This window comes from Argentina silus (assembly GCF_951799395.1).
Source record: "Argentina silus genome assembly, chromosome: X".
In the NCBI taxonomy this organism is placed as follows: domain Eukaryota; kingdom Metazoa; phylum Chordata; class Actinopteri; order Argentiniformes; family Argentinidae; genus Argentina; species Argentina silus.
In genome coordinates, this window is record NC_139653.1 from 30,827,868 (window position 1) to 30,849,635 (window position 21,768).

At 42.6% G+C, this 21,768-nt stretch overlaps 2 protein-coding genes across 4 annotated transcripts in view; both read right to left on the reverse strand.

Moving 5' to 3' along the window:
- The window catches only part of maml2 (mastermind like transcriptional coactivator 2), a 53,920-nt gene extending 50,720 nt beyond the window's left edge, over window positions 1–3,200 (reverse strand). The window contains exon 1 of the mRNA XM_083696371.1: window positions 2,071–3,200. Within this exon, the coding sequence (XP_083552497.1) occupies window positions 2,071–2,487 (417 nt within the window). The 5' untranslated portion in view covers window positions 2,488–3,200. The remainder of the gene's footprint in view (window positions 1–2,070) is intronic.
- A 1,476-nt stretch (window positions 3,201–4,676) lies between these two features.
- Window positions 4,677–21,768, reverse strand: part of gab2 (GRB2-associated binding protein 2) — a 35,854-nt gene continuing 18,762 nt past the window's right edge. Inside the window, exons 3-10 of one of the 3 annotated variants that reach the window (XM_083695466.1) lie at window positions 11,720–11,954; window positions 9,882–10,480; window positions 9,014–9,111; window positions 8,539–8,818; window positions 8,308–8,398; window positions 8,055–8,157; window positions 7,790–7,912; window positions 4,677–7,586 (exon numbers count right to left, since the gene is read on the reverse strand). In XM_083695466.1, coding sequence (XP_083551592.1) covers window positions 7,443–7,586; window positions 7,790–7,912; window positions 8,055–8,157; window positions 8,308–8,398; window positions 8,539–8,818; window positions 9,014–9,111; window positions 9,882–10,480; window positions 11,720–11,954 — 1,673 coding nt within the window. In that variant the 3' untranslated portion in view covers window positions 4,677–7,442. Of the gene's footprint in view, window positions 7,587–7,789; window positions 7,913–8,054; window positions 8,158–8,307; window positions 8,399–8,538; window positions 8,822–9,013; window positions 9,112–9,881; window positions 10,481–11,719; window positions 11,955–21,768 lie in introns of all 3 variants that reach the window. The other 2 variants (XM_083695467.1, XM_083695465.1) reach the window with 2 other exon arrangements.

Sequence of the window (21,768 nt, forward strand, 5' to 3'; positions counted from 1 at the left end):
CTGAAGAGGTAAAATGATTGAATCACTACATGTACAAAATGTCACTTAAAATACCCACAGGCTTCCATTCCATAAGTGTTATCTAAAACCATTGCACAATCAAGCTTTTCTCCCCTGTCTGACTACTTCAAATCAATCTACAAGTTTATCACTGCTTGTTCTGAAATCATCTGCTATCTACTATATTTTCTCATGTGTCTGTTGCATTTCACAAAACCATGAGGTTGACAATGAGAAACACCTCGGGGTTCAGATAAACACACATGCATGCACACACACACAAACAGACACACACACACACACACACACACACACACACACACACACACACACACACACACACACACACACACACACACACACACACAGACAGACTCAATTTCCTTCTCTACATTATGCTGCACTCATCAGTTTTATGTAGAACACGTTCCTCCTGGGTCAAATTAACTTGAGACAGAATGAAACAGCACTGTTGTTAATTACAAGCTCTTATAAAGTAGAGTCATTCTGATACATTATGTTTGTCAACACAAGGGTCATCAGAACAACCTCATACTTGTTTCTGATTCTGTCTTCATAAAAAAAAAACGTTCAGACTGTCAGTCACATTGATGACTCACTCTGTATGGCCACAAATCAAAGAATAATTTTGCATTTCGCAAATCAACTTCCATCATTCATGTTTGAGCTTACTTATATTTTCCATTTGTGAGAAACTAAACCTCGAGCAGAAACATCTGCAAGCTGTTGTACAAATAGACTCTCCCCTTTTGACATTATATTGAAACATTCCTTGGGAAACATTTTGTTGCCTCTAGTCTAGATGTCCAACTCCCTTGTGCCCAATGAAAGAAAACAACAAAATACATTTCACATCTCATTGGTTTTGCCCTTAACAGATGCCACACAGGAAACTAGTCATATACTGTACAGTAAGCAGCACTTCCAGGAACATAGACAGTCCTCCTGCGTCTCACTCCCATTGCAGTCATGGCAAAACCATGTTAGGGTATGTCCACAGACGTTCTACCTATGAGTATGGTGTAACCTAATACAATAGCCTACACTGTAAATAATAATATATGTATGAATGTTATCTTGGTATTCTTAACATGCAATTTATTGTAAGGGAAATACTAAGGTTGTATCTTCTTACTGTGGTGTTACTTGAAAATAAATGTAAACATGTTTGCATACACTTGTTTAATTTGGGCCAGATATCTCTGGAGAAATTAAAAGCAGCTCACTGGATAATGTCTCTCTCTGAATTTCATGCAATGTTCACAGAGCATGCAGCAACAGAGCTACACTTGGTGATTTTGATCAAGTGAGCATTCAACATTCTTACATCATGAGCAGCAAATTCACACACTACAGTACATTTGAGAAGTATCATTCCAAGCCATCAACATTTACTCTCCTTTGAACACTGTGTAATTAATACTTCCAGAAAACAACTAAAAGAAGGCTTCTGAGAACTGTGGGTCATTGAATAGACTAAACTGACTCTGTGTGTCTTATCTGGAGGAGCATGGCAGTTTTCATGGAGTTTCATGGAGTTTTCAGAAAATGTGAAACAGAACAATGACTTTCCATGACCTGAAATTGTAGCTTTGTGTAAACAAAATCGTATGCTTATCATAGAATGTAAGTCAGTATAGGCACAGGCCTCTGCTGTCTTCACAAGATTCTTGACACACTTTCACTCACTCTAACATTACTTCTGTTGCAGTGTTCAAAGTGTAGTCCATGTCATTTTGCAAGCATTTTAACCCTTTGTCGTACATTTGCATAAAGTGCAATTTTCAGTGTCATAAATAAAACCTAGATAAAACCTTTTTTTAACATTAACATCATGACTATGGGTGGTTAGCCCAATATGTAATAGATCACATTGGAACTATGGGTTGGTATGAAGGTAGGCCTACATCAAAAGTAGGCCGACAGCATCTCTCTGTCTTTCACACACACACACACACACACACACACACACACACACACACACACACACACACACACACACACACACACACACACACAATCATCATCATCATCATCATCATTACTTACAGCTATTCGTGTTGAAATCTTCTGCTCTCCCTCTGAAGAGGTTTGTGCTTTTTGTTCTCCGTTAACTCTGCTGTACTCTGCAGGTGGCTGGGTTGAGGTTCGACTGCCTTTAGTTTTCCTGTTTCCCGGTCCTTGATGTACAATGTTCAGGAGGTGAAGCGTACTCTCGTGTTCACGATCCGAGTTTTCAGCTTGACCTCGCTGGTAGCGGTTCTCACATGTCGAGTGATGCCTTCTACACAATTCTATCCGGGCGCGTAAACGCTCTACTATCGCACTATGTAACTGCGGGACAGCGGACCCTCTCGAGGTCGCGATTGGCCCGCTGACCACACCTGGCATAGATCCTACCATGCCAACACCTAACATTGGAACAAATCCACCCGCTGCGGGCTGAGCAGGAGTAGCTTCTCCCATACCCCCTGGCCCTCAAAAAGTTCACTCAAAATGGTTCACCGAGCTTTTAAGGGACCACAATAAGAACAGTACAAAAAAGAGTACAAAATAATCTCAAGCGCAATGAGCTCATACAAACCATTACTAAATCACTCAAAGATAAAGGTTACAGTATATAATACCCATACAGTAAATACATCGAATAAGAATAAGTCCACGAGGTCTTACATTACAAATGACGCACACTGCCGTTGACGATAAAAGCTAGGCTTATGGATTCATTGCCGTGATAAAACCCCTCATGTGTTTCTTTACTGGTTAGATGTCCAACCATTGCGTTGACAACATGACATGCAAGATGAATACTTGAATATGTCTATTTCTACGCAATTTCAAGGCAAAACTTATATTTAACAACAGTACCTACCACACTTTCCAATAATTGCTGTGAATTTAAAGTGAGCATATCTTCATCAAAAAAACACATTCTAGGTGGCAAATCCACTAAACTTCCAGCGACCCACGACCTGATTTAAGAATCCCCCTTTTCTCTTCCGTCCTTGTTAGAAACATCTGGCTACATCTTGGTCAATTATAAAAACAACGAACGCGTAAAGATGCTACCCAAAGGAGCCGACGTACAGACCTATTGCGATCAGTCTCAAGTATTCCATTGACAATCATTTGTCCGAGTAGACTGAGGCATGAGAATTGCGGAGACTACAGAGTCTCATTGTATGAACATTCCTCCCTTTGGACATGAGATACACATACGGATGATGGTGTTCGAATGCACACTCTAGCGGATTTTGATATGAACTGCACTGAAATGGCCACTGCTTCTTGACTGGTATGGGACAGGGATGCCCCCCCACACACAGACAGCCTGAGTATTGTACCTTTTTAACACACGCAATAGTGGACATTGTAAAATTACAAGCCTAACATTGTACAACAGTTCCAGTGTCTTGCAACTGATACAAGTAGGCCTACATTAGGCCTAATGTCCATGTACAATTCCTAAATTTACAGCATAGAAAAGTATCGCAGCAATAACATTGTGTAGTACAATAGATTATACAGCACTGTAGCAATCAAGAGGGAACTGCTGGGAGAGGGGTTTGAATCTGCGACTTCATGATTAACGGGAAGGTGAGTGTACTACCATCTGTGCCATCGGCCCAGACCTCTTGGAGGCAGTTGTACATTCACATACAGGGCAGCTAAACAATTTCCCTTCTCTCTAGATGTGTCACACACATTAACCACGATGTGAACAAGGGAACATTTCAAAAAAAATTCTGAAGGTCCATGGGGACTATGACTATATCACACCAATGTCACCAATAACGACCGAGATGGAGCAGCTGAAAGCGGAGCTTGAATTTGCAACCCAATGATTATAGGGTGAGTGCACTACCACCTGTGCCATAAAAACCAAGACCTCATAGTACACACATATAAGGAATACCCTACTTTGGAATCATCTAGGTTTCTGCTCTAGTTCTACTGTTGCTTCATACTTTCATACAGGTATTTGTCAGGAGACCTACAAACACCATATGGATTGGACTCTATGGTGTTCTCTACCATTAACCCAGTATCCAGAATCCAGTGTACAATCCATACATAAAATAATCTGAACCCTGTCATACAGTAAATCCCCTCACTGATGTCAAACTGCAATAGAAAGATGACTAGTGCCATCTGCTGTTGATGGAAATCAGTGATAGCCTTATGCAACTGTTTGCATTCATTGACAAAATGGCTGTACAAATGGAATTCAGTCATCATCACTATATTAACCTTGGAATGCCTTGAAAGGGGCATGTTCATTTTGTGTCTTGTTGTTGTGATTGTGTTGTGCTGTGTTATGTCTGTTCTCAATTCAGTTGTAAACTGTGCTATAGTCTAGTTGTAGCTTAGGTGTGCCTATGAACAATGTGGTACTGTACTGTTCAGAACAAAATAACAGCAGTATGGGAGTATAGTTTTACATTGACAGGAAACATGAACAATGTAAAAAAAAATCAGAATAACCATCCACGTGGTTGTAAGGTCTCTTGCCGCTGTCTGCCATCTACAGCAGGGGGCAGTAGCTGCTTAACCAGTGTGGTTACTGAGGAAGTGTGTTTAGAGCCATTTTAGGGAGGGGTCATCTACAGTGTTTTTTTGTTTTCATATCTTAAATAAAGTTGAAACATTGGGTTTTGCACTTCATGTTTTATTTCTATGTCCACAGTTTGAGTCTAATACAATACAGGAATAACAAAGTTGTGTGTATCCAATCTGTACCACATTTTACCACCACATTGGCATTGTTTGGCATATTGCTTCACAAAATAAAGACAATTTGCATAAATTAATGTTAGTATAGCCATTTTTGTTGTCTTCCTTTTTATTTATTTATTTATTTTTACACTTTTTTGAACAACTGCAAAGCACATAATAAATTAATAAATTAATTCACAACTGGATAAAATCCTTTACAGTAGTAGCAATGCGAATGGTAAAAATGTACTCTACTAATACAGCATGTCAACTCAGTAAAAGACTGGTGATCTGAGTATCTTCTATCCCACTCAGTCAGGCTGTCTTTTATCATACTACAGCATACAATCTACCACAACACAGAGGCCTACACATTAAATTCACTTACATTTACTCTTTCAATACAATAAATTACATATCTGTTTCACTACTGAAAGGGACAGAGACAAACCTTTTCAGTCACCATCATTCTTGTGAATCACAGTTCCCAATGGTAAGAAGAGCTTTGTCAGTGTAATTCTACTTAAGACCTTTCCCCCTGGAAGTATGGATCACACCATTCTATTCAGAAAATTGAAAAAATAATGCACATTGCAAAGATTTGAGCCCAAAATGGTTTGAGCTCAGGCATTTGCATATTACCTTCCCCACCCTTTTCAGTAAACAATAATTATAATAAAAACAATAATACAAAAGCAGTAAAAATGGTAGAAAAACATTAACATGTAACTTCAGCAACTATCAATAATACCAACAATTGAATCAAATGCACTGCATGGCCGCTCTGATCATTATTCTTTAGACAGTGATTCACCTTTTAGTGGTTCCTGCCCACAATGAAATACTGGACATGATTAGAATTACACTAATTAAAATACTTTTGCCAATAATATCATGTGTAATGATACTGTATATAATGGACGGATGACTTGGGTATTTCACTCAGTTTGTGTTTTGGACACTGAAACTTTGAGAGTAAAGCTATTGAAGAAAAAAAACAAAGGAAACACCAATGCGCTGGTTAAAGGTAGTGTTCATCCATTTCTAAGAATATACCAGTTGTAGACAATTGGCCGACTACTATCGCCTTCAGCCTTTGTTTATCAGTGCATACTGGTGTGTTTATGAATATATATGTGTGTGTGTGTGTGTGTGTGTGTGTGTGTGTGTGAGAGAGAGAGAGAGAGAGAGAGAGAGAGAGAGAGAGAGGTGGTATTCTTAACATGCGATGCGTTTTTGGAAATAATTGGAAATGACCTCCTATAGGGTTTTTCATTTTGATCACTCAAATTCTCTGAAGTCTATTGGATGCTGTAGGATAGACTAGATCTTTTTTTTTCCAGTGAAAATCATAAATGAGCCCAGCAATCTCAACTTATCTTGTCACACACTATGTGCAAATACAAACAAAAAGGAAATTAGGTGGCCTATCTTCTTTGCGATGTCTTTGTTCCTTTACACAATACACAGATGGACTTTATTGTATGTTTACCAGAGGTTGAAAAATTAAAGGGGCAATCTGGGATTGGTACATCCATATTTTGACTTTTAAATTCATGATATACAGTACAGCCATTGATTCTTGGAGAATATAACCTGTCTCATGAGCTTACAGTAGTTCAACTGTCTTATCCCATCAGAACCCAAAATATAAGCTTGTTTCATTCCATTGTTTACAAACAACATAACACTGTACAACTCCAAAATATGGCTCAAACTATAATTTTGATCTCATGGATTGTCTATCCTTGCAGCTCCATCTATGAATTTGAGAGTGGTTACATTTCTCCATCCGCATCCCTCAGCTGTTTACCAAAAAAGCGACAGGGTGACCGCTTTGTTGTTGTTTGAATCCAAGATTGCCCCTTTAAAAGAATGAATGGAAATGCAGTTTGCATACATTATCTAAACTGGTTTGAACAACAGTCATTTTAAAATATCATTAAGGCTTCTGACAAGGACCTCTACAGTAAGGCTGTATTTTGTCTTCCTCACCAGACATGCACCGCTTAGCTGGAATGACTGCCTGCAGTGAAAGTAATCTCTTCGCCAGTTTTGCAAGGCTCAGCTGAAATGGTTGATTGAAGTCAAAAGAATTGAAGACCCTGCCTTCCTGTTAAAGCAAAAATGAAATTGCATCTTTGCATTCCTGATACAATAATAGTAATTGCACTGCCTCTCTCCTATTGGTCGTCAATATGGTCAGTCAAACAATGAGACCATTTTAACTGGCAGCCAATTGTTAAATAACCTGTTAAACACAAAAGCACACAGAGTTGGCTTAACATCCCTGCAGAGAAGTTACTGTTGAAGCTGGACAGTTTCAATTAAAGACATTTACTGTGTACTGTACAGATCAGATTTCAGAAGGCAAGTTGATATCAGTTTTCAAGATTCTGCAATAACAGAATCTTCTCATCAAGAAGGAACATTGGCAGGTTGGTTCACTCTAACGCCAGATTTCCTGCATGTGTTGGCTGTGCACAGCCACAGTACAGATGATAGCCACAGAGGAGAGGTATTGGCTATGGCTTTTTGTCCCATCATTTCAGTCCATCACAAGCCCAATAGAGATCCTGTGCAACCAACTAACTTTATTATTCCTTAAACCATGTTATGACTGTTCAGAATCAGACTGCAGATACTGGACATAATGTGGGAGCGCTGTGTCTGTCAGGTTCGGCACTGTGGGAGCACTGTGTCTGTCAGGACTTAACCCCCTTGGTGGGCTCAGTAGACTGTCGTACATCGGTCCACTCCTGCATGGTGTTCTGCAGGGCCTGGGTCTTCTCTTTGTCCACCTGCACGTAGTCCACCTTCTCATCTGAGGTCACAGAGGATGTGGAGGGCTGTGGAGAGGGGAGTGCAGAGCACAGGTTGTCACATAGAGCATACAGTGTGGTGGTCTCCTAGTTTGTGGCTAGAGTACATTATGTATGTATACACAAAGTAAAAACTCGATCACATGGAGTCTAAAGGATTACTGCATCCATTTGGACGGGTACAAAGACACATAATAAAAGATAGATTAAGAGTGCATGCGAAGGTCTACCTTTCTGTGTGGACTGGGGGAACCAGGCTGGAAGTCCAGAGCTAGGTAGTCTACATTCCCACACTTCCTGGGGGCAGGGCTGCTGGTACCACTTACGGCTGGGGAGGTGGACACTGGGTTCTGCTGATAGAGACAAGATGGGGGTGTGTTTAACAAACTCCTTCACTGACACTAGGGAAAACATTTAGAGAAATAATATATCATGTTAATCTAAACAAAGCACATAAAACATTATCCATCTCTCACATTACTTATTGGGACTCACCATTGCCACATAATTTTCCTCACTATCTGCTGAGTCAGTGCTGGTGATGCTTTGTGTGGAGATAGGTCGACAGTGCTGGGAGGAGATGGAGTTCATAACAGGCCTGTAAGGAACCAGAGAGGACTGTGAGTGCTTCTACCTTTTGACCCTCTGCGGTACTACTGGAGCTACAGTATACCTCTCACTGCACCGCAATCTACACCATCAAACTACTGAACCCTGGGACAGTCAGGATGACTGATATTGGACTCACATGGGCCTGGTCCAGGACATGGTGATTGGACTCTTAAATGGCAACTCGTCAATGATCCCATTATTCCTCAGATCCAGAGGTGTTGGCTTTGCTGGAAAAACAGAGACAGAGAAAAACCTAAATTCCTCCTCAACAGCTCCTCTTCATACAAACACAGAGATGTAAGGATGTTGTAATTAGTCATAATCCAGCAAAACTGGTGATACAATAAAACCATTGACTGAGACTCACATTTCCTGTTGGGTTTAAGGTTGCGATTAATAGGGGGAGGCGTGACATCACTCAAACGTCCAGGCCGATGACACAAGGAGGCGGTGCTTCCCTTACGGGCTGGTAGTGTAGCAGAGAACCCTGGGAAATCAAAGTGGTGTGGCCCAGGGCTCATGGGAATGTAAATGTTCTTGGGACTGTCGGCCTGAGCAGCATTGAGGGGCGAGGAGCCAGGGTTCATTGGTACATAGTTGTCCTCTGAGTCGCCACTGTCAGAGCGGGTCAGAGGGGTCTTCATTCTCTGCTAAAAGAGCAGTAGTCAGGGGAGCTTAGTATTTGACATGCTTGGATTCATGATGGTGGGAAACTACACAATCAGAGTAAATACTGAAACATGACAGACTAGTATGAGACTAAATCTAGTTTCTAAATCTGTACACAACTTAGTCTGAGTATCTATCTGAGAGAGAGAACTGTACGGGTGAAAATCACTCACCAGGTAAGAGCTGAAACCATCATTGACCGACTCCATAGACTGCCCTGCGTTGTTGAAATAGACTGGTCGGTGATGGCTGTTAGTTTCAAAGGATGAGCCTAAGGAGAGAGAGAAAAGAGGGATCAATATCAATCACTGCCTCTAAAACTCTAAAAAGGATCCCGCAACTTTGCCATCTGAAATAGGAAGAAGGGGCCAACAGTCACATTTCATCATCATGTGACAAGAGGCTATATTTCTATAAACCTGACTTCTGGATACAGCTTAAATTAGTAACTAGTGTTTCCCAGGTGGAACAACTGCGCATGGCATTTTATTAAATGGTCAGTTGCCCAATAATTTGTCTTTGTGAGAGTGTGGCATGGGTGGCACAGGTGTGTGAACATGTGGCCTGTGGCCTCAGTAACAAGGGTCCTGACCTAGCTCAGAACACAGCATACAAAGAAGCCAGGGATTGTGTCAGTCTGTACTCTTTTTTTCTTCTTCTGCTTATCAGCCTGGAACGAGCCATTCTGGAGCAGACCGCATGGCTTGAATTTCATTAGCGTCTCTGCAGAACAGTATCTGCAAGATTTCTACTCAGCTGCTAGTGTTAAATCAGTGAGGGAGGGAGGGAGAGAGAGAGAGAGTGAGAGAGAGAGAGAGAGAGAGAGAGAGAGAAAGAGAGAGAGAGAGAGAGAGAGAGAGAGAGAGAGAGAGAGAGAGAGAGAATAGGATAATCTGTCTGCTACTTGAATTTGAAAAAAGCATTGTAATCATCTTTGAGAAAACATTTTACAAGCTAATTGCGGGTAACAAAGACAATGTACAGAATAGGAAGACGTATAAAGCTGGCAGTGGGTTATAAAGGGCTTGTGAGGTACTGTACCTCTATGTAGTCTGATGTTCTCTACAGCAGGGAGGGTGTTCCTGCGGGGGATGACGGACACGGCCGCGGTCATCTCTCCGTTGTGAGCCCCTAGCGACTGAGGGCTGCCCCAGTGCCCCTCTGAGCCTTGGCTTGGCTTGGGGGGTCGTGGTGGGGGGGCATTGGAGGACTCAGAGCTGGAGAGCGTCAAGGCGTTGTGGTTCTTATCAAATGTCCGGGGAATCTGGTAGATGGATCCAGGTGGCGTGGTAAGGTCATAGTTGTCAGGCGGGCGGTCGTTACTGTGTGGGGCAGCGAGGGTGTTGCAGGGGGTCTTGAAGGTGTACACCTCCTCGTTCTCCAGCTCCAGCTCACTCAGGCCGGCAGCGTTGGTGGGCCCTTCGGAGTTGTAGCCCCTGGGTAGGACGTAGCAGGCCTCCTGAGGGGAGTCAGCCCGCGCTGGCAGCTGGTGTTTGCCAGGCTTGGGCAGGCTGTAGAAGCCGTGCAGCTGGGCGCCCATGCCATTCAGACAGTGGGAGAAGCCATGGGAGAGCTTCTGCACTGCAGAGTCACTGCCCACAAACAGATTGCTCCGTGTGGCCTGAGAGAAACTGGCACTCCTGCAAACACACAGATACATACACACACACACACAAACACACACACACACACACACACACACACCAGTTTTCATCATGCCCACTTTCCAAAGGGCACAACAGCTCCCTCGCACAGACATCTGTCATTACCCTCCCTGTCAGCATCTCTCACATATGGTATCAAACTGTATCATATTTACTTCATAAGTAATATATAATTGCTTTGCAATTCCTCCAGCGACCACTAGAGGTTACTGCAGTGTTTTCCTAATAATATCTTGGGAGAACATAATGTTTGCTTTACGATGACTACAGCATTTGCTTTTTAGGTGTCTTTGGGGGGGGGGGGCACTGTATGCTAAGGAGGGAGAGAGGGGCTTCCACAATTCTTCAGCCTTGTCCGGCTCATATATGCTCCTTTGTAGGACCTGAACTTCAGTAGCAAGTGGAGTGACATTTTGATCTTGAAGGCCAGTTAAATTACCTGTGCAAAGACCTAGCCTTGCTGGAGAAAAAGAGTCAACATCCTCACTGGCTTATTCTTTAGTAAATACAACCAGAGACACTCCAACACAGAAACAGCAAGGCTGCACTAATTATTACTATCTTGATTAGGGTTAATTATTACATGCTTTAGGGAAAAAGGGATCACTATAATGCAATTATATAGTCATGAGATTTTGCTCTTTCTCCTTTGTCAGATGACATGTAAAGGGTTTCATCAATAATTTAAACATTCACTGCAGACTCTGGCATCTCTTCAGGAGGACAATCATTAATCAATATCTCTGTACATAATTCTACCCTCCATCACTTGCTTTCTGTGCCTCTTTGTAATGATTTACCCATAACTGTATGACTGGTCATCAGACCTATGGCATCTCATCTGAAGTTGAAGCATGAGCTGTCACCAGATCCATCTCTTCATTTAAGAGAATCCGAAAAAATGGATCAGAAGGTGGAGAGGGATGACAGACACATCTGCATAAAGTCGGCCAGATGGATTGTGTGGTTTGATTTCCTGCTGTTCACAGGGGTTCTTAGAGCCAATTTATGTGAAAATAGTGTGCAGGTCCCTGTGGCTGACCAGGCGGTTCTACTGTGGGCAGTCCAAACCTATGGAAGTGATGAATTGCAGTCTCAACCTCATTGATCATCTACTGTACAGCCCTCCCCAAAATTGTATAATTATTAAAGAACCACCCGACAAGAAGGACGACAAGAAGCCCACACAGGGGCCCTGGAGGTTTTGAGCCTTACCGCACGCTCTCTGTCTTCCTGCTCATACACTGGTGAAGGAGGAGGTAGTCCTGGGGGGCACTGTTAGACAAGGAGCCGTGGTGGGTGTGGCGCATAGGGACATCGAAGGTGAAGAGGACTGGCTGGCTGGAGTGGACAGGGGCAGAGGACTTGCGCTCTCCAATCAGAGGGGCTATGGAGCCAGTGACATCTGCAGCGAGGGAGCGGGGCATATGGGCCGTGGTTGACCTGCCATCTGGAACCACCACCAAGGAGAGGAGAAAACATCTCAGTCATTGAGTGACGAAACAATCAAACAACAACAACAACAACAAAAACAACAACAACAACAACAACAACAACAACAACATTCCTGATGATGCTGTATAGGGCTTCAGCCAAATCACCCAGAAGCCCAGATTTCAACATTTCCATGATCAATGAAGTCAAAGGGCAGGAAAATGTAAGGTTTTAAGCAGTAATATCCATGTAGGCTTGTATTCAATAGCTTTCAGTGTGCCCTCTAAACATAATCAATAAAGAAAAGCTATGTCTCAGGGGATGAACACAAAAGAAAATCCGTCCACCTTTTGGGTTGCAGTCAGTCAGTTCAACAGCACATGTTCACTACAGCACTCATGTCCACCTGAGTTATTCTGCTCAGTTGAATCTTATCAGGTTCCACATCATGTGTAGGCCTGTGTGAACAGCATGGCCTTTCAGTTTTGTTGTTTCTCTGTGACATCTCTGATATCTGCACTGTGGGGCTACAGAGTGAAGACAAAACGCAGGCCTACTGCTGAAAATAGACTGGGCAGAGGGCCAAAACAAGGAAGTGCACATGACCCCTCTCACTCAATCAGAGCTGGAGGAGTAAAGTGGGCGGCCCACTGATCTATCCACTTACAGTACTGTGCAGCAAAAATAAATAAATAAATAAACTTGCTTCACCTCAACCTCTTGGTTTTATGAGCATGTTTATATAACACTCAGTAATGGGTTAGAAGACATCTAAAAGAACATCAAATAATAACTCAACTTTCTAAAATCAGCTTGGATATTAACTGGAGTTGATTATGAGATTCTTGAGCCAGTGGAAGATGGGCACTATGACCATACAGGATGAGCATGACCACTGTGACAAACAGACAATGCAGAGCTACACAGTTGGCTGAATGAGGTCACTCGCTGCCTGGGGGAAAAGACCTCTATTGCGAGGACTCCAGCCCAGTGGACATCAGTGACAAAGATGCTTAGGCCTACAGCCAAACAGTTGGGGGCTCCCCAAATGGACCTCAATTACACCATTGTTATGAGAACTCCCACTCTCCCAAGGCTAGTTAAAGCAGCATCTCCACTCTCCACAAAAAGCACAGTAAAAGCTCTCATCCAATGCGTTGCACACGGGGCCAGCTAACATGGGTAGATATATTGATTTGTTGGGGGGAAGCATCCCTCCCCTTAAAATAGTAGAGCTGGATGAGAATGATCATGCTTCTAAACTGTGTGTGTGTGTGTGTGTGTGTGTGTGTGTGTGTGTGTGTGTGTGTGTGTGTGTGTGTGTGTGTGTGTGTGTGTGTGTGTGTGTGTCTTGGCTCATTCCTGATCAACAATCCAACATCTGACAAAATCAGACAGAGGTGAACAAAGACTCGCCTGGTCAGGGAATAGCCATCATGGCTCATCATATCACACGAATGGGATAAATGATCAATGTGACCATTGTGAGGAAATGCCAGCTATGCAGTAGAACCACAGCACTGTCAACTTCAAGAAATAACATGGTAGCATGGTAGGACTAGACTGGATCTGAGTTATACCCCTCTCAATAATATGAACCATTGCCTTGAAAAGGGGGGATTGTTTCAATGCATTACAAGCATCCCTTTGGTTATAAAATATACTGTAGCTATTCTGGGTCAAATAGTGATTCAGTTCATGAACAATTATCCAATTATGTTCTCTAATACATCACCTACTCTCTCATCTGCTATGTGGACATCATTTCTTATAGAGAAGGCTGCTGGTCTCAGGGGACCAAAATTAGAACCCTGATGGATCACTAAAGACAAGGACTTCTTTGTAGAGGACTCATTTCCTATTGGTGCAGTCAAAGTTACACAAGGACATAGGATAATGGAATCTAAAGATATACAAATAGAAAATATTACTGAACTACTGAAAATGAATCTTATAGAAATATGGAAAGTAGTATAGTTCTAGTAAATATTTCCTAAAATATATTTTAAAAATATAGATTTCTTAAGGAATTGAAAGAGACCCTATTCATCTCTCTTCAGTTAGATATCAGAGCATGAACATAGATTAAACTTCGATTTGCCTTCAATTTCAGGGCATCCCCTGTTAAAAGAAAAGTGCAATTTCCTTAACCGTTTTCCTTAAAGAGATTGCACTTAAAAAGATCAGACAGCTAAAGTGGGTTCTGCAAATTAACATTGGATATGTCTTCTTTCACTGCAGGGTCCTACCAGATAGACAGATCTCTTTTGTTCCTGGGGGACCTTGCTGACCACTGGATCTTATAAAGCAGCACCAGGCCCCTGGAGGGCAGTGTGAGGAGTCAATTTGCATTTAGTGTAAGCTGGGAGTTTAAAATGAGATTGCGCAACCAGATAAGGGAGGTGCTAGTTGCTGTAATGTCAAGGCTAGTAGGTAGAGACAACCTGCTTGAGCTGGTGAGGAGTAGCTGGTGAGGTTGGGGGAAGCATGAGTGCACAGAGGGAGGTGATGGCTTCTGCTGCTACTGCTGCTGGAGTGTAATTAACAAAGTGACATGGCTGTCCCCCCTCGTCAGAGCAGAACAGGGACCCAGGGACACTCCCTGATCACATTACTCCCACTGCACCTGCCTAGCCTGCTGCATCATGTGAGCGACACACTGGACCACACTGAAACATCAGTTTGCCTCAAAATGATGACTGATCCATCGCCAGAAGTCCCTGCTTTATCAAGACTAAAAAAATCAAAGAATTTGGGTTAATTTAGGCTACTTTTTTCCATTCTCTCAGCTTCTATTTGCAAATTAACCAAAATACTTTAAGGAAATAAATAGAGGTGCATTAGTGGATGTTAGTCACTTGTATGATGATTGCTGAGTTCATTATAGAGTATTGTGTTTCATCCTCTCACAGGAAAAAGTGAAAGAAATACTTGGATACGCTACACTGGAGCCTCCAGCCAATGGTCAGAAATGAAAGGATAATTTGGGCTGACAATATGTTACAGAATGGGAAAAAATCCATGTGTGGAAACATAGTAGTGTACTGGTGATGTGTGATCTTAGAAGTCTGGGGTCTAGCCAAAGAATGGTTCTGGGTGGATCCAATCAATCCTTGAGGTTATACCATCTAAATGTACCCAGTGTCATTCACATCTTCACTGACTGTCATACTCAATTAGATCTACTGTACTAACTAGTGCAGTGAGCCTTGGCCTAGTGCTACATTGTGTTTAATAACCTTGGATAAAATAGTGTATTCCTTTAAGCTGATGTCACTCTGAGCATTACACATTTGAACTACAGGCACTACAAGAGTAGGTAGAATACATCTAAAAAGCAGATGTTATTACAACCCAAATAGGACTGACTCCATTGCAAAAGCTTTCGTTTGCTCTTCACACAGCCTTTTTTTTACATAAACTGCTGAGGTTGCTACCAGATATGCCGATTTTGGAAATACTTTTCTTCTTTTGCATGTGAAGGGCAACAATTGAGCTATGAAACAATTGTGCCTCATTACAGGCTGGACAGTGAAATGTAAAAAAAAAAAGAGGGAACAAAAAGAAGAGCGTAGGACTGCTGACAAGTAAAATTCATCCCTCTGTTCAGACTGTCCTTGTCTGTGAGTTCAAATAGCCTGGGAGGCAGGGTGGCGACTGAAGGGGGGGGGGGGAACAAAGCATCTGATTGACGAGATGCTGTTCCATTCATTCGATTGTGCTTGGGGGTGGGTCTCCCTGGTTACAGGCACATGCCACACACCCAGCAAATAGTCCTAATGCAATACCACTCAAACATACGGTATCAACAGATTGTGGGGGAACTTAAAATGGAAAAGCAATGTCTGGAGATCTAAATTATCTGTAAAGGGATTCTAATACAGTTAAACTTTACATTTGCCATACCATAACTTTATGTTCAGATCATACTGAACATATCATACTCTTTATGTTACATCTGTGATGCTCTGCGCAATGTTCCCTCCAATCTCCTGTTTCTAGCCAAGCACTGCATGCTACCAGTGCAACCAGCAGTAGTATTTTGGGATGCACAGCAGCAGCAGCAGCAGCAGCAGCAGCAACAGCAGCAGCAGCAACAGCAGCAGCAGCAGCAGCAGCAGGCCCAGCCAGACAGCTGTGTGGCATCAGCAACCTGACCTCTCATCACCACAGAGTCTCGTTATTTCAACAAAAATCAATGTCTGTGAAGGGTACTTTGGGAGGAGGGGGGGGATATAAAGAGCTCAGAGAGAAAGAGAAAGAGAGAGAGAGAGAGAGTTGAACAATGGGCTGCCAGGCCTCCACTTCCTTTGGCTAACCTTGTTCCCAGTCCCAGGAGCCTGCAGTGCACTGCCTAAACTGCCAGGCTGGACCAACACTGACAGACAGGGAGATCAGAGTATCGATACAGACTGCTGCCCCACCCTCATCCCCATCCCATCCCCACACCATGCACACTCACTCTCATAAACACAGACACACACATACACACATACAGTACTGTGCATCTCTAACATCATCCCTTTCACTGCAAAGAATCTCTCTTATGCATGAATCTCAATAAAATGACTCGTTGTAAAACCACACATAGCCATCAAGCGTATGAGCTGATTTTGAAGAACTGATTTTGATCAGTAAGCCCATATTTAGACTGCATACAGTATGCACATGCATGTTTTCAACTAATGAGTGAAGACTTGTTTATGCTTTCTCAGGCCAATAATTCCCACTCACTTTGGTTGCAGCTGTCTGAGCAACAGACAAAATAGACCTAACTGATAGAGCAGAGATAAAGATGTTATACTTCACATACTTATTCAGCTATGGTCATCATAAAGCCATGGAATTACTTGACAGTCAACACCATGTTATCGTAAAATGTACAGCATTTGGATTTCAAGACAGTGCTGTCATGAAATCCAAATGCTGTACATTTCACGATAACACACTGCATTAATGACAATCACTGTGTGTTAATATAAACAGACTGATCAATGCTCTAAAAACTGAGCCGAAAACAAGCAGTCAATGATTGTTTTGAAAGACATGGCTCATTCCCAAGGACCATATCTGGTCGCTGTCTAGTATGCATCACAATGGGGGACAGCATGTCTGGAAGAACACTTCAGCAGACAGAGAGTCATCTGAGGCCAGACGCATTTGCATTGCAATTGTGTGGATTACTCTCTGTAGAAGATATGGTCATAACAGCTCTGATACAAATTATCCTTCATAGGGAGCTGCTGGTGTATGTCAACAGTGATAGAAGTGCGGATGTGTGTGTGTGTGTGTGTGTGTATGTGTGTGTGTGTGTGTGTGTGTGTTTGTGTGTGTGTGTGTGTGTGCGTGCATGTGTATGTGTATGTGTATGTGTATGTGTGAGAGTGCCTCTGTCTAGGAGTGTGTATATTGTATGTGCAAACAACCAAAAGAAGCTGGTGGGCCTTCAACTGACTCCAGGAGAAGGTCAGACAGGGTTCTCATCATGTGGGCTTTGACGGCCATAATTTTGATCACTCCACCCATGGTTCAGGGCTGCTTTCTCAGTCACTCCAGTGGATCTCTATGTCCATCTAGCACTGGGGCACTAAGGGGCTTTGCAGAACACACTACATGGCCAATGCAAACCTTACTGTGCTGTCTCTGATACAGTGCCCTCCATAAGTATTGGAAAGAGGACGCATTTTGTCTTCTTTTAGCTCTGTACTCTAACAGTTTGGAATACTATGGGGTCAAAGTAGAGATTCTCAGCTTTAATTCAATGTTTTTCTTTTCAGATTAGGTTCACCATTTTGAAAGTACAACATTTTTTAAACATAGTCCCCGTATTTCATGGTTCCAAAAGTATTGGGAAATCATATAATGTCCGAATAAAGTACTCATGTTTAGTATTTGGTCGACAATCCTTTGCATGCAATAACTGCTTGAAGTCTGCGACCCATTGACCTCAACAGATGCTGGGTATATTCTCTGGTGATGCTCTGCCAGGCCTGTACTGCAGCCATCTTCTGTTGTTGTTTGCTTGAGGTATTTTTGCCCAAAATCTTATAATTTAAATGCATGTTCAATTGGATTTAAATCCAAAGATTGACTTGGCCAGTCAAGAACCTTCTGCTTTTTGGCCCTGAAAAACTCCCTAGTTGCTATGGCAGTATGTTTTGGGTCATTGTCTTACTGTATGATGAAGTGCCATCCAATGAATTTGGAGGCATTTGCCTGTACTCAAGCAGACAAGATGTTTCTGTACACTTCAGAATACATTCTGCTGCTGCTGTCAGCAGTAACATCATCAATTAAGACAAGGTAGCCAGTTATTGTGGCAGATATACATTCCCAAACCATAGCACCCCCTACACCAATAAATCTTAAGCAGATCCTTTTTTCTCTTGCAATTACTCTGGTTCATGACAATATTTCTCTTATCAGTCCATAAGAACATTTCCAGACCTCTGCAAGCTTTTTAGGTACTTTTTAGCAAACTGTAACCTGACCATCCTTTTTGAGGATAACTAGTGCCCCTTGCAGTGAAGCCTCTGTAGTTCGACTGGTGATGTATTCTGCAGATGGTAGTCTCTGACACATTCACGCCTCCTGGAGAGTGTTCCTGATCTGTAAGTAGTTTTTGTTTTTTTCTTAATTATGGTAAGCATCTTTCTTTTTAATGATGTAACAAACTGTTGATTTTGGTAAGTCTAAGGATTTGGCTATGTTTCTGATTGATTTTTCTGATATTTCAGCCTCATAATGACTTCCTTGACATTCATTGGCGTCTCTTTGGTCCTCATGTTGACAGACATCAATAGGAGACTCCAATGGCAAATGCAAAGCCTAGAATCAATACTAGACATTGACAGCTCTCTTATGCCTGCACAAATGATGTCACAGAACACACCTGACTGATCAGAAACACATGTCAAGCCAATTTTCCAATACTTTTGGTGACTGAAATAGGGGACTATGTATAAAAAGGGTTGTATATTCTAAAGGGTCTGTAGTGTGATAAGGGTCTAAGAGGACAGGACAGTACTTTAAGAGAGACAATGAGAGTGAAGACGTGGGATAAACAGACACTATATTTACAGCATTTCTGACACCACTAAAAGGCTAGATAGCTAGCTCACAGTGATTATGACTGCATGTGAACAGAGAGATTAACAAGATTAAGATTAAAAGCCTGTAATTGATGGAAACACGGCCTTAAATGAAAACAGAGATATATTGCATGATGTGAGGTTTCATGCCAAAAGGGTCACAATCTGTAATGTTACCTTAATCATTACCTCAACCCTCTGTTCCCCACCTACTCTGACAAGACCACACCCCTGTCTGTGACACACACAGATGATACAGTGCAGGTTTCATAATAACATGATTTCTCATCCAACCTGAAGCTAGTGTGATCCACTCATAAGGACCACATTTACTCAAGCTATGACTGTTTCAATCAAGCATCTGGATAGTATGGTATTACAGATGATCAACTACATGCACAGGGATCTACCCATATTCCAATGCTCTCTACAGCATCCCCCAGCAGGTGGGAATACTTCAGATAAGGAATTAAGAAGAAGAATTAGGATTAATCTACTTACAATTGCTTTGGTAGATAGGTTCTTGGAATGTAATATTGTCCTTAAAAGTAAGTGAATAATACAGGCCTCTTAGACCAACCAACATAAACAACCGTGTTCCTCTATGAACCCAACTGCAAAGGAAAACAAACACATGTACACATTGATGTCTCTCTCACTCTCTTCCTCTCTGGCTCGAGATCAGAATCAGAATCAGAATTAGAATTCTTTTATTTGGCCAAGTATATTTGCACATACAGTAAATTGACTTAGTGAGGTTGGTGCGTGGACATAAAAAAACAAATAGCAAATATTGACAAGAAATTTACAAAATAGAAAAGTATAAACAAAAAGAACAAATTTTCAAGTTTACAAAAAAGAGCAGCAGAACAAGAGGCTGTGAAAATGGTTGTGGGGCATGTACACTATAAATTAGAATAATTTTAAATAATTATAAATTACACTGTCAGTGCATTGTTTGTGTCACAGAGTGGGGGGGGGGGGGGGGGTCAGAGAGAGGCAGGGGGCTTGGTTGTGAGCCCCACTGCCATGGGGAAGAAACTGTTCAGGTGGCGCGATGTTTTAGTCTTGATTGACCGGAACTTTTTGCCGGATGGAAGTCTCTGGAAGAGGTGATGACCAGCATGGGAAGGATCAGCGATGATCTTTCCTGCTCTCTTACTGGTCCTGGAGTGTAACAGGTCCAGGAGAGATGGCAGGTTGCAGCTGATGACCTTCTCGGCTGACCAATGATCTGCTGCATTCTGCCTTTGTCCTTGGCAGTGGAGGCAGCAAACCAGACGGTGATTGATGAGCTGAGGATGGACTCAATGATGGCCGTGTAGAACTCAACCATCACTTTCTGCGGCATGTTGAATTTCTTCAGCTGCCGTAGGAAGAACATCCTCTGCTGGGCCTTCTTGATGGTGGAGGTGATGTTCTCCGCCCACCTGAGGTCCTTTGAAATTATTGTCCCCAGGAATCTGAATGACTCCACAATGTTAACTGTGGAGTCACACATGATGAGGGGGGATGTTGGGGCTGGGCTTCTCCTGAAGTCTACTACCATCTCTACAGTTTTTAGGGCGTTCAGCTCCAAGTAGTTCTGGCTGCACCAGGAAGCCAGGCTGTCAACTTCCTCCCTGTAGGCGGCCTCATCACCGTTGGAAATTAATCCAATGAGGGTAGTGTCATCCGCGAACCTCAGGAGTTTGACAGAAGGGTGGCTAGAGGTGCAGCTGTTGGTGTAGAGGGAGAAGACTAGAGGGGAGAGCACACAGCCTTGTGGGGCTCCGGTGCTGATGGTCCGGGGCTCCGAGACAAGCTTGCCCAGCCGTACCTGCTGCTTCCTGTCTGTCAGAAAATCAGTGATCCCCCCTTTTTTTTTTTTTTTAGATTCAACTTTATTGTCATTGTGCAGAGTACAAGTACAGAGACAACGAAATGCAGTTAGCGTCTAACCAGAAGTGCAAAAAAGCAGAAAAGTGCAGTGTGAATAGTATATACAGGTAGTGCAGTATATGAGCAGTATAGTAGTGCAGTATAGTATAAGTAGTGCAGTGTAAGCAGTATATGAATTAGCAGTAGCATTATAAGCAGAATAAATAGAATGCAGTATGAACAGTGTAAGCAGCATATGAGCTGTATAGGCAATGCAGTACAAGCAGTATATATGTATTAACAGTAACATTAGAGTAAATAGCAGAATAAATATGGAATGCTGTATGAACAGTATAAACAGGTATGTACAGATGTGCAGTGTATTAACAGTAGTATTAAAAGAAAAATATAAGGATATGTGACTTATGAACAGTATAGACAGATATGTACAGAAGAGCAGTGGTATGTAGTAAGAGCAGTGTGTACAAGTGAGGATACAGTATGTACAGTTTATAGGAATACTGTAGGGTAGAGTAGTGCAATTGTCCGGGGGGGGGGGAGGTGCAGGGGTTGGTAGGTTGTCACCTAGGTGCAGAGTTGGAGTTCAGTAGGGTGACAGCCGCAGGGAAGAAGTTTCCTCTGAACCTGCTGGTTCAGGTGCGGAGAGACCTGTAGCGCCTCCCGGAGGGGAGTGGGGTGAACAGTCTATGGTTGGGGTGAGAAATGTCCTTGACGATGCTGCGTGCCTTGCGCAAGCATCGTTTGCCCTGGACAGCCTCAATGGAGGGAAGTGAGGAACCGGTGATGCGTTGAGCAGTTTTCACCACCCTCTGCAGTGCTTTCCGGTCAGATGCAGAGCAGTTGCCATACCATACTGTG